Below are 13,627 nucleotides of genomic sequence, written 5' to 3' on the forward strand. Positions count from 1 at the left end.
TCAATTCAGTTTTATTTATATAGCGCCAAATCACAACAACAGTTATCTCACAGCGCTTTTCATAAAAGAGCAGGTCTAGACCGTACTCTGTGATGTTATTTACAGAAGCCCAACAATTCCCACCAAGAGCAAGCACTAGGCGACAGAGGCAAGGAAAAACTTCCTTTTAAGAGGCAGAAACCTCAAGCAGAACCATGGCTCAGGGTGGGCGGCCATCCGCCTTGACGGGTTGGGAGAGGGGGGAGAGAGGAACAGAGAGAGAGAGAGAGAGGGAGGGAGGCAGCCTACACAATATACACACAGAGGTACAGACAGTAAAGGTGATGTTGCTATTGTAGCAGACCTAAAAATTTTAGTTATGCATTTTAATAAATTTATGAGAATTGATACCCAATTATGAATTAATATTCTTAAAATCAAAATTTCCTCGTTTCAGGGCACCACCGGAGTTGTTATAATCCAAGAGTCTCCGGACCTCTAGGTAGTTTTGAATAATTATACAATTATTACTAGTGATCAGTTAGTTAATAATCGCTCAATTATCTTAAATCAGTCAGTCAGTCTCATATCTAAAGGGTCAATTCTCTTGGCAGGAACTAGAAATAGGCAACACACACAGCTCTTGATTATATTACAGTGAATTTATTCTCTAACTAAGGTGAAAAAAAGATTGTTGGATACAGGGAACACAAACATTTGCTGAACAATGAGCCTGGAGGTTCGATTGTGGGAAGCATTTGACTCATACGGCATAGAAGAGCTAATGAAAGTAAACTAATGCTATAATTTAGGAGTTAAAATGGACATCTGATCACAGGACGTGTGTTAAGTCTTACTGCTGGTCGACAGCCTGCTTTTGGCCTGTTGCACGGGTCCCACGCTAGCTGCCCGATCCTGGCTTTTTGCAAGGGATTCTCCGGGGTTCTCCGTTTCTGATTGAAAACGCCTCCTCCGTCTGGCAATTCGGCTGTTTTCAGGTTTCCTTCGCTGTAGCTGGCGAGACCACGTGGCTTGGTCTGACCTCGGTGAAGTTGGCTCGACGAAAAAGGCTTAAAATGGAACTTGGTCGTTCCTGAATTAGTCCAGTGTAACTTAATGGACTGATAACTTTAACAAACAAAAGAAATAAAGAAAATAAAACAAACTGAAGGCAGATCGATGTCGCGGCACTTCAGGTGTGTAGCTTCAGGCGAACAAAAGGCCTGTCTCGCTGGCCGAGTCTGGGCGTTGCCCGGCGAGGCATGGCACGCGCGTGCCGAAGCGTCCAGAGGGCCGAGCAGAGTGGAAGAGCCAACAGCGAAGAGAAGAGCGCAGCGAGGTCGCGTGTCGCTCTTTTGTTGCCTGGGGCGTGGTTCCCCAGGGGGCGTCTCAGGTTTCCCAAGGGACTGCCTTTCTAAACTTAATGTATAAAAAGAAAAGAAATCTATTTGCACGTATTATAATCAAATATTTTCCACAATCGAACCTCAATGGTTGAACGGTTGTACTGTTCTAAGCATTTGGTAACAGGAAACAATTGTCACATTATTGGTCAGGATATTTATACATTTAACAGCATTTCCGACGAGGTCATGTAATACTTATTTCGCCCACTTGGGGGAGCTCAGGTTACATGAGGAAAGCTTGTATTAAATCAAAGATCATCTCTCCTTAGGAACTGGGAATATTGTTGATTCATCCTTAAATTCAAGCTGGCGATTAAGAGTATAGTAAAACATTCCTTTGTCATCATTTCTAAAGGAATTTTATTGGAAAGTATTATGAACAAGCATTGATTACATTAGATGAAGGAGTGTCTTGCTGAAAATAAAAACACTGCACAAGTAACTTTCTTTTCAGCACTAATATCAACAACAGATAGCAACAACAGTTAACATAACTACTCAAATAGAGGCAAACGTAATCAGGTAACTAAAGATTTAATTAAACTTAATTAAATGCTTTGAGTCTTTGGAGACTGCAGTCCTTTTACATCCAAAGTTCAGTGTCTGGAACATGTCACACTTAGGTGAGACAGGGGTTTTCCTTTTTGATGTGGTAATAAACAAAGAATAAGGTCAGTTGCCACGGAAACATGTGTGGGGGGGCCAGTTTTGATAGGCTGTTCAGGGAGATGCCAATGGCTGGTTCGTGTCTCTTTGTCAGTTCAACAGTCAGGCCCTGCGTTATCAGCTTCGGAATCAAAAAGGTGCCAGTTTTATGGTCGTGATAGCACTTAGAGAAAGCAACTTTGACCCCTCCCCTTCTTCTCTGGGGAGGAGAAAGGAATTTAGGGTAGCTCCAAATATATTCAATGTAAAATGCACAAATCCACACCGTGGTTCACTACATGCGATTCAACCGAACTAAATGAGGCGGGTGTGAAAGCACCCTAATATCTGAACCAAATATCTGCCCTTAGACTTACCACCGTTATTGCCTATATTTGCCTCAGATCCAGGACAGTATGAACTTAGTCACAGTAGCTTGAGCTGTAGGCTTACAGAGGGAATAGAAGAGCGTCACCTTTTGCCTCAGGACGAAACCAGATTCCATCATAAGACTCCTTCCTGCTCATCCCACAGGCCCTGAGGGACTCGGCTTCAGTATAACGTCACGGGACGTTCCCATCGGCGGCTCGGCACCCATCTACGTGAAGAATATTCTGCCTCGGGGAGCTGCCATCCAAGATGGCCGCCTCAAGGCAGGAGACAGGCTGCTGGAGGTGAGATAGTCGAAGTGCAGTGATACTTAACACAGCAGTTCATATGCGTGCAGGAGCTGATGGACTCATTTAATGTAACCTATGATGGTCACTGGATTATGTTATCTGGACAGTAGACCTGTACCAGGCTGCAGTCGTGGTTTGTTCCAAAATTAGTTAAATCCCAGTATAAAATGTGGATGTTGTTTGTCAACACAAGTACTGATACTTTTAATACATCAAAAATACCTGTCGTCATTTAAAGTGTAACTAATTAATTTCAGGCAGCTACTTGGCAATTCAGCATCCTGGAGTTAAATCAAAGAACGTGTGTTTATATTGTATTGTGTGTGAAGCAAGACGGAAGCGTTTGAAGTTGCGTTATCCCACATTGCAAACCATTTGCATAAAGGATTACACTGTGCAACACTGAGTCTGTGGGGTTATTGCACAAAACTTTAAAACCTTTGGTACACAGGTTTATTTTTCACGTTTTTAACTGGGATTTGTCTAATTTTGGTACACAGTAGTAGTAATTTTGGTTTATTTTTCACTTTTTTCCAAGTGACTGTTAGAAAGATTACAAATTTTTTTTAATGTGAGGATTTGCTGCTTTTCTTTGTTTTGCAGTAAGCACAAATAAGTGTTGTGAATATTTCACCTTGGCTGAGAGATTAACCATGCAGCCTTTTTTAGAACTAAACTCAGTCACTCCTGTTCAGGTGAATGGAGTGGACCTGAATGGGCGGACCCAGGAGGAGGTGGTGTCTCTGCTCAGGGCCACGCCCATGGGCGGGGCTGTTGGGCTGCTGGTTCTACGGCAGGAGGACACTTTCCTCCCACGAGAAGTGGTACGTTTGTCATTCTTCACCTTCCTTGGAACATTCCGCCAACTGTTCAACCTGTCAGCATAACACATTTCACACGCTGACATATGTACAGTCCCCGCTTGCATGGTGTTTGTGTGTGCTGCTGTGCTGTCACAAGTACCGTTAATCCCCACTGTGAGTGCGGTGTTGTCTTCTCATTTCCCGGCTAACACAACATGCTAGCCGAGCATGCAGATTGATTGTCCCGCTCCGTCGCTGCACTCCTCTCTATTATCAAACTGTGGCTAGCCTCAGAGGAATCCTGTAGAGCTCAATCTTTTCTCTTTATCTCCTTTTCTTCTCGCTTTAACTCTTTCTGTCCTTCCTGTGTCACCCTCCCCTGCCGCAACTTTCATTCTCAGTCACCACTTCCCTTTCTTCCTCTCGCTTTGTTAGGTTACATTCTCTCTCTTTCTGTATTTCCATCTCTCTTGCTCTGTTTTGCCTCCGAGCTGGCTTTCTAGATTGATGGATGTGGGAATGAACAGACAGACACAGGGCAGGTAGTAGGCAGAGAGTGGAAAACACACTTGGACTGAATATCAATCAGGCAACATCCTCGCACATTACACGACACAAACGGCAATACAAATGTTTGTGTGCTGTTTTTGGATGCTACTGCTGTCACCCAGTCTGGACAGGTGCCATTCACAGCTTGTAACTTCAATGATTCATGCGAACCGTTGCTAATTTAGTTGGTACGTTTGTCGCAACTATTTGCTTTCCTCAAGGTCGCGTTTTTTTACGTGCTGCCAGATGTTGCACTTAATTATCTTTGCAGAAAATTAGCTTTGATGTACTGAGCATCTGGAGTTACCTCAAAGTTGTTTGATAAAGAAGTGAGCTCATAATGACGGCGGCAGAACACTGTAGCTTAAGTGTAAGTTTAATGTGGGTAGAGTGAACAGTGGGGGCTGGTAGCAGGCTTTTAATCACATTAGTGTTTACTCCACAGCAGCGGTCAATGATTCTCTGCTATCTCTCTAGCTCCAGTAGCTGGCTTTAACACATGCCTTATCGAGTAGAAACATGAGTTATAGCACCAAACAGCCTTAAATCCCCCCTCTGTTGTCATAAACATGGACTCTCCCAGCACCCTCCGCTGTCACCAGGGCCATTAGAGCCACAAGCAGCCATTCGCTAGCAAGTAGTGTCAATCAAATGGCTGATTGGTGACAATTATCACAACAAAGGGATGCAGAGGAAGCCATTGGTTGGCTGTCACCAAGGGCGAGGTTGGATGAGAGGAGCTGGTCGATACTCATCTTTAGATTAGAGCGGGGCTTTGAGTCCAGCTGATTCTGCGTAGTCGGCAGTTAGATGGTAGGATTTATTTGATCTGTGGTTATCGGCTGCAGAGGGTGGAGAGGGTGATGAGAATGGGCTGAGATGGCGCTCCAGGGAGATGAGGTCCAGTGCACAAAATGAGCAGCTTCAGTCTTTATCCAGAGATGTGAGCTAGGCTAAGCATTTCTCATGGGTTTTAGAGATAGGGGAGACTAAACATGTCAGTTAACCAAAATATAATAACAACACACATTATATATCAATTAAAACACAAACTGGATTACTAAATTGAGCTTAACCAAAACAGTGTTTCAAGAGTAAAAAGCACATTTTCTGGCCACATAAGTGTGAATTAAAAATGGCAGTTGCTAAGCTTTATTTATTAAACCTAATGTAGAGCAATGAACAAATAAAGTCAACAGCTGTTATATCGTTTGTACAGCTGCCACGTGCAGCAGGTATAAAACAAGAGATCTTTTAGCTGTTGGACAAGCGGGACAACTTATTTTATCATCTGAAACTACATTAATCTCGCAAATAGCATGATGAAATTATTATTTAGTGAGCTTATATTATAGGTTGTGAGCTTTCCACATTATTGGTAGCATAACAAGAGTTATAAATGTTTTGTAAATTGATAGGCCTACTATACTACTACTATTTGATATATGCTATTATTAATGCACTGCATATTCATGCACATGTGACTCAAAATCACAGTTTCATTGACAGAGAAATGAGATACGATGAGAATGATATACTTAAAACTGCCAGCCTTAAATCAAAGTATAGATTGAATTATTTATTTTCCCAAAAATATTTATGTAATGCAGGATACTTTTTCAACCCTGATTAGGTCAGCCTGTATGCAGCCTGAGAGGCAAATCTCAGGGAAAATCTTGAATGATCACTGCTCACCAATAAAAACCTTACTCAAAGATTTGAGATTTCAGAGAGCTGGAGCTCAATGACTGGAAAAGTGTCCATCATGCAATTTATTCATCTGTTATATATATCTGGTCTTGCCAGTGACATCTTTGAAGATTGTGACATGTAGTCTTTGCAAACACTACAGTTGTTTTCTGACCCACAGTTTTATATTTTAAGTCTGAGCGCACACCACCCAGCAATACCTACCCATCTGTCTGCTGAGATCTATCGTTTTCATATCCTGCATGCCCATTTATTCATCACACTGCTTCCATTTCTCCCTTCCACAGCTTCTTGTGTGTCCGTGTGCTAGAATTTTGACTTGGTTTGACTTTGGTTCTCTTGTCCCCTCCATCCTCTAGAATGCTGAGCCCCAGGTGCAATGCCCCAGAGATTTGGTAAGACTCCACCCCATCACTAGCCTGCAATAAAACCATCTTCCCAAATCCGCTGCCTCCTCCTCAACAGCTCCTACTCCTTTATTTAGCCCGAACTCCCCTTTGCATGGGTGTTATCCATCTGTGCTAGGAAATACACCCAGTTGGGATGAAAACAATAGCTTATGCGTGTGTTGAGGTTCCTCTAGTAAACTAGTGGGTTAATCAAAATGCAAGTCACTAGTCATGCGTATAAATGTTAGTCAGTAACACAAATTTCAATCTCCATCCAGAGTTGCTGTAACAAATCACAATTTCATGGTTCATCAGTATGGACTGTTCAGGCTGTGCTGCAGAATAATTCGTTCCATCACTCCCCTCAGAGCTGTATTTGTCAGTGAAGGTAGAAACACATGGGAGTTTGCTTTATTTGTCGGCTGTGGATAAGGTTGTCAGTCTGGCCTTCCTGCAGCATGCTAACTCTGATATGCGAGGTGAATGACAAACAAGCTGTTTAGTTTGTTTTTCACTTTATTGAGAGAAAAATGCTGAGAGCTGGATGTGGATGTCTGAGCGCCAAATGTAAACAGAAACTTTGGAAACTTTGACATATGTAACAGAGACATGTATAGCCTAATGTTATATCCATAAATACCCAGGAACTGGATGCAAAGAAACTTTCCTTATCTTGGGGTTGTACCATGCAGTGGCTGCAGATGTTATTTTAGGATGAGAGGCTACCTTCTATGAAGAATCAGCTCTCAGCAGGATGTACGGTATTTCCAACTGTTACAGTACAGTCTCGATGGCCTGAATGTTACTTGTCACACATTACCCTTAAAGGTTCTCCATCACAGCAGCTGTTAAAAGCTCATCTGTCTTTACTGCTGAAATTAAAAGGCTATTCAGTTTTCCATAACTCTGCATTTCCATACCGAACTTGAGTTGTAATTTAACAACCGCAGACTTCACGTCTTCGCATCTGGCGTTACCTTCAGGTTACATCTGGCCAAGTGCAGGTGATTGGTTGCAGTTTGAGTGGCGCATTAGAAGCGTAATTGGCCAGTTAATGTGATGCTGTGTGGATGATCCTCATCATCGAGGAACTTTATGACAGGATGTTGATGATTATTGTGACTGCAGCTGGCACATCTCACATCAGACACGGACACGTGTACAGACATGACGACATGTATCAATCCATCAGCCTTTAAAATAAGTGCCGAGAAAGACACCAGGGAGTGGGCCTCCTACCACTGCTGCCTTGTCAGTAAGAGCCAACACTGTAGTAAATGTCACATTTTAGTTGGCTTGTTATAAGCCACTCTTGGCAGCATTGTGCTTTGGTATCCCAGGGTACACTACCAGTGAGAGAGAACTTCAGTTTTTTTCAGATGTATAATGGAAATTAAAAAAAATCTGTTTAGGAGCCACGTTTAAGTGTTTTTATTTCCCGCATCTGATAGAGGCAAATCTTTTCATTGTTTTCCTTTTTAATTATCACAAAGTAAACTTAACCTGTAAAAATTCTACCTAGTGCGACTTCAGGATTAAGGGAAGTAAAAGCAATTGTTTAATTTTCTACATATTTTTGGATGTTTACTTTCCTAAAAATCAATGCAACCACAGGGACAAGATAGACTGAGGAAATGCACCATGGTCACGCTGTCTCCCCCCCTGGCCCCCCGCCGTTTTGTCTCTTCTCATCTCCCTCCTTTCCTCCCTTCCTAACTCCAAAACTCCAGATGAGTCTCTCTCCTCCTCACCCTTTCCCGGAACATCAACCACCATAAATGGATTCAGTGCCTTTCAGATGTTATCTGTTGTCAGACGCCTCATTTTAAACATCTCGCCGCCAACAACAACAGCAGCAGAGGCACCATGATGGTGTACAGCTTTAGATGCAGGGTGTGCATCTTACAGAACAGGGCAGCTTTTAATGGACATGTATCCATTTTCAAGTAATAGATACATTTCCAGTAAATGAAGAGAATTGGATGATGAGAGGAAGGGCGGCGACTAATGATTCTTTTCATTATTAATCTCTTGATTTTTTGATCAGTCGACTAGTCTTAAGAATATCTGAAAATGTAGAAACATGCAAAGGTGATGCCTTCAGATTATTTATTTTTTTTGTCCGAAACAGTCTGAATTATAAAACGTTTCTATAACAGAAAAGGGCAGTTTCAGACTTAGAACCATTTAAGTACAGCAAACTGGAATTACTCTGGGCAGCATGTGAACAGACACATACTGACATGCTGTGCCTTTATAGAGCTTAACTATGTCTGATAATTTTGTTACTAAAATGAATCTATTCCTTTTATTTTAATAGCTTTGTACATTTAAGAAAAATGCAATTGACAAAAAAAGCTAACAGAATATAATATGTTGACAGCTTGTAGAGCCGCAGGTTTGCCGGCACTCCAGTTGGGGCTTTTGAGGTTGGCATGGCATGACTCCTGCTGTGAGAGAGAGCTCTGTTGAGGGTTACACGACAGACAAAATGCAGCAACTGAAGTGGAAAAAGCACTCACTTCTTGAAATCGGGCCAATGACCCCAAAATCACCCGCGTTTGCAGTGCACTAGTGGATGTCATTAGTTGTGTGACACTCTGGTTCACTCATGCCACATTATTGCTTTTGCACAGCAAAGTTAATGTCTGCTGGATTCATTTAAAAATGTGCCAATGTTTAGGTGCATTTGTGCTTCTCACAAACACCTCAGCTATAACATTTACATCCTTGACCCTCCATGTTAAATATTTTACCACCTCACTCTACATCTCAACTGGCTCAGATGTCCCTCATCACATTCCTGGACTGAATTATTAAGTGTTCTCTATCTGAGGGACTCTTGTGTCTAACCTGTTGACTTTGACTGCTCCCTTTAGCATCCGAGGCAGCCTGTGACAGCCGGGAAACCCCATTGGCTGATTGAGGTAACTGCTGCATGACATCACCATCTTGGGTCATTATGCTGCACAAGGAAAAGGCATCAAAGGCAAATGAGATGCTTTGGGTGGCTTCACAAATATACTGGGAGTCATTGCTTTGCCAACGGTCTGTAGAAAGAAAACACTTTGTCGGGTTTTCTATCTCTCTCAGCAGCCCTTACCTTCTCCTTTCTTTTATTTTCATTGCATCTCTCTTGTTTCCGCCTTTGTTACTTCTTTTCCATCTCTTTTTCACTCCATTCTGCCCCTCTCTTTCTCGCACACACACACTTAAGACACACTTAAAGACGCAAATCCTCTTCCCTGCACCTGGCTTCTACAATAGAGTGCTGATCAAAGGCATCCGTCTTTACATGCCTGCCCTGATAGTTCCATAATGGTCCCATAACGTGAACATTCAGCTCCATTGTTTATGCCATTAGTCACACAGGCTTATGGAAAATTACTGCAAGGCTATATTGAAAAGCCATCAGCAGTGGCAGCAGTAATGCTGCAGCAACACTGTGCCAAGATGCTATCTATCACACGTGCGTGTTTCCTCTTCTGTCTGCATACAAAGCTGTTATGAAACGGCAATCTGTTAGCACGCTGGAGTGTAATGAAGGTGTTCTTGACATGAGATAGCATTTATCATAGCAGAACATGTGTTGGCTGTTCATGACACAGCATAAATATTATATCAAAATGTACAGTATTTTAAGTCATAATACAGTATGTCTGTAACAGGCCCGTGGATGTGGTGGCAAATATTGACATTGCATAACATGCCACAACTGATGAAACGGTATAGTGCAGAAAAATCTTCTGTTTATCCAAGGAGAATAATCATTTTTTAAATTTTGCATAGCTGTCACATATAAGCAGATCATTTGCCAATGGGCAAGAGTTTTCAAGGCAATATATAATTTAAACGTCTATGCTGAAGCCCAATTAGTTTGTTAAAAGCTTGAAATAACAAAACAGTGTCGACTGTAGAGATGTGGTGGTCACTCATATGCTCAAGGTAAAGACAGTATATTTAAAAATAATGTCATTTCAACCAGCAGCTCACTTCACAGGTCATTCTCCCTCTGTGGTTGAAGTGATAGCGAAAATGTGTTTTTGTTATGAATGAAAAACTGTTAATTCTTTTACCTCCATGTACAATAACACCAGTGGACGGTTCCATGTAGGCCCAAAAATGACGTCAAACCCTGTGACATCCCGTCGCACGTGAGACATGTAACCGTAATGCTTAGATTATAAGCTCTCAGTGAATCTGAAAAGAACTATTCGGCCATCTGTGACGCTGTGTTGGTGGCAGGTGAGCGTGTAGGTGGGGTGATATGTGTTGCTATGCCTGAACAGTTGCCAGGGTAGCAACTTGTCAATCACAAGTTAGCCACGCCCTAAATCATACCCTACTTTATTGTTTATTTAACTATAAATGGGACTAAGTTATGTACTTTAAAGAACCTTTTCTCAAGAATTTGTTGTATGCTTCTTTATTCTTCTTCACTATATTTCAGATATAAACTGAATTTAACAAATTAACGTTTACTTATAAAACGTAATTATCTTCTGAGATAGAATTGATTAAATAATCCAACATTATTAAACAGTGGTTAAAAGTACATTAAAAACAAGCATATCTGTTATTGTATCAGTAATAGTAATCCTAAAATATAACATGAGCAAAGCAATTTAATACTCAGAAATAGATCTATTTCATAATGAGATTTTGATACTTTACAATACTTATGTACTTTTCTCAAATAAATAAATCAAGTAGTAAAGACCGTTATTTGTACTTTAGTACTTTTGCGTTGTCGTATTGCTTCTTTTACTTCTAAATACCTCTTCTACCACTGCTTTAGGTGCATAATAGCATGAGATTATTAACATAAAAGGGAATCATTACAAGAGTTACATAACTTGTATCATTATTTGCACGATAGGATAGCTGCAGTGATTAATGGTTGCAGCGGGCTTGGTGCTGTTTCTGTGTTCTGTAGTGGCCTTTTGGTGACACATACGAGTCAATCAGAGAGGGCCGTTCTACCGCAGAACAGGCCCTCTGGCTTAATTAAAGTGATGTTTCAAGCTGCCACCTGGCCCACACACACACACACACACACACACAGTATACAGTTACATAGACCATACTGGAGTCTTTACACATTATGAACTCAAAAAAAAAATAAAAATACAAGCCATATGGCACCCTTTACACAAACATCTCAGATGAACACACTCACTGCACACACACCACTACACATTCCCACATAAGTATACTTACACACTTGCGCACACATACGCGCAGTGACATGGAGCAGCTGCTGGTGTAAGTGCTCGGGGTTGGATGAAGTTATAAATGGTTACTAGTGGGTTGTGGAGCGAGCCACATAGTGTTTGACTGTCCAAAATGGAAAGGACGCTAGAAAGCGGGCAGCTGATCAATTTTGGACAGCGAGTGAGAAGTGGGACTGCATGCGTGTTTGTGCGTGTCAGTGGATTGTTCCTGTACATACTAATAGTCATCATGTGTCAGTGATGCATGTTGGCAGTTGAAGGGGTGTATGCAGGCACAGACACAATATATAAGGATGACATTTACACATGCTGCTTTGTGTTTGTTTGCTCTGACACACATCCACCTATAGACACAGACAGGCCTGCCTTCCCTCTCTCTCTCTCTCTCTCTCTCTGTCACTCGCTTACTCTATCACACACATGCACACCTGCCTTTCCTCTCTTCCTCCATGCTGTGCTAGTCTCAGCTCCGTTGATCGCACAGGTATTTGATATTCATGGTCTATCAGCATGGAGCTACAGTGAGACGCGTCAGAAAGAGTGAGCGAAGAGAGACGGGGTGGAGCGGGAAGGGAGGGGTGACAAATAGAACGGAGGGCAGCAGAAAAGAGGAGGTAGAGAGTGGTGGAAAGATGAAAGAAGAGGGTTTAGAGCTTCAAGATTTATCTTGGTTGAAACAAAGGATTGTAGCTCAAAACATGACCAAAAGGACGCAAAAGTAGGCGGGCAAGTGTGTCCACATACTTTTGGTCACATAGTTTAAATGGCAAGAAGAGAGAGAGAACGGTGAGGAGGAAGATATGGGAAAGGGGGGTGGGGGGTGGTAAATGTAGTGATAGAAGGTAAGGGAGGAATAGGGAGAGAGTCAGAGTCTGACTAAAAAGAGATTTGTGCTACAGTAGGCAGCCAACAATGCTCTCCACGCCTGGCTTCCCTCGACCAATTACACCCTTCACTGCCTCCTTCCCTCTCTCTCTCTTTCTTTGCCCTTTTTTAAAAAGTTCCCCTCAAGCGACTTTTCTAGATGCCATCAAATTGACAGGTTTGTTCGGCCAAAGCTGAGCTCGCCGCCGACCTGCTAATCATTTCAGGGACTGCAGTGGAGGAGAGGTGTGTGTGTGTGTGTGGGGGGGGGGAGAAGAAAGTGGGAAAGAGGGCGGCTTTGAATACTGTTAATGCAAAAGATCCACTCTGACTCCGTAGAATACAAAGAAGAGTCGTGGCTCTGAGGATGCGAGACATACATTAGATGTGCACAGTGGGAGAGGTTCAGGTGCAGAAGGAAAGGTGAGAGAAAGAAGTGCTGCGAGGGGAAGCGACAGAAAGCGGTGGGTGGGAGGTACAAAGACGAAAAGTGAAAAGAGATGTGAGAATTGGACTAACCAGCTAAATCTGGAAATGCTGTTTACATGTGAAAACAATGTGCATCCCCAATAGCATAGTAGTAGGAAAGACGTATCTCAGATCGGTCTCCTCCTGCTTTTAAAACGGCGATTGACATTGGATTATAGCCGCTACCTGTTAACCAGACAAACAGTATTTTCTGTACTGCTGCACTGTGAAATCACCAAGTTGTCTTCAGCAGACTTTGTGTTTACCGTATCCACACGAGACCAGATTTGTCTTTTCTGCAGACCGTTTTGAAAAAGCACAGTTTTCTTGTGACCGGTTTACTGCTTAAACACAGAGAGAAAAAACGATGGCTCCTCAAATTTAGCTGGTTTAGTGCAGGCACACTCTCCTCTCATACAAATGCGATGATGAAGAAAGAGAAAAGGATATGGAGAGATGGTGGAAGCGAGAGAGACAAAATTAGGGTTAGAAAGGGGAGGCAGCAAAGGGGGGGGAAGGAAATGAGCAGAGGGAGATAGTTTTTAAGAAAAAGCGAAAGAAAGTGGAGTGCAGAATAAAGAGACGGGTGAAAAGGGGAGGATGGTTGAGAGAGGGAGGGAGGGAGAGATACAGACATACAGTAAGAGAGGTGGCAGTGTCTGTCTTCTTTTGTGTTCCACATGGATTAATCCTTTTCTGTCAGCCTTTCATTCACACCCGCTCGCCCGCTCACTCTGTCATTGTCATGCTCGCGCTCTCTCAGTCTTTTCACCCTTTTATTTTCGGCTCCTCGCCTTTTCACCCTCGCTCCAGTTGCCTCCGTCCCTCCTCTCGAGCCCATCACTCCTCTCCCTCCCCTCACCTTCTTTCAACTCGTCTGACTGTACTTTGAGTTTTTTT

The 13,627-nt window shown here is 42.5% G+C and overlaps 1 protein-coding gene across 7 annotated transcripts in view; it reads left to right on the forward strand.

The window, feature by feature from the left end:
* LOC123971976 (partitioning defective 3 homolog) overlaps positions 1–13,627 on the forward strand; it is a 291,948-nt gene that overhangs the window by 127,388 nt on the left and 150,933 nt on the right. For 4 of the 7 annotated variants that reach the window (XM_046051121.1, XM_046051125.1, XM_046051126.1 and 1 more), the window contains 4 exons: positions 2,565–2,704; positions 3,406–3,534; positions 6,132–6,167; positions 9,041–9,088. In XM_046051121.1, the coding sequence (XP_045907077.1) occupies positions 2,565–2,704; positions 3,406–3,534; positions 6,132–6,167; positions 9,041–9,088 (353 nt within the window). The remainder of the gene's footprint in view (positions 1–2,564; positions 2,705–3,405; positions 3,535–6,131; positions 6,168–9,040; positions 9,089–13,627) is intronic. The other 3 variants (XM_046051123.1, XM_046051122.1, XM_046051124.1) reach the window with 3 other exon arrangements.

The sequence above is a fragment of the Micropterus dolomieu genome, linkage group LG06 (assembly GCF_021292245.1).
Source record: "Micropterus dolomieu isolate WLL.071019.BEF.003 ecotype Adirondacks linkage group LG06, ASM2129224v1, whole genome shotgun sequence".
NCBI lineage: Eukaryota > Metazoa > Chordata > Actinopteri > Centrarchiformes > Centrarchidae > Micropterus > Micropterus dolomieu.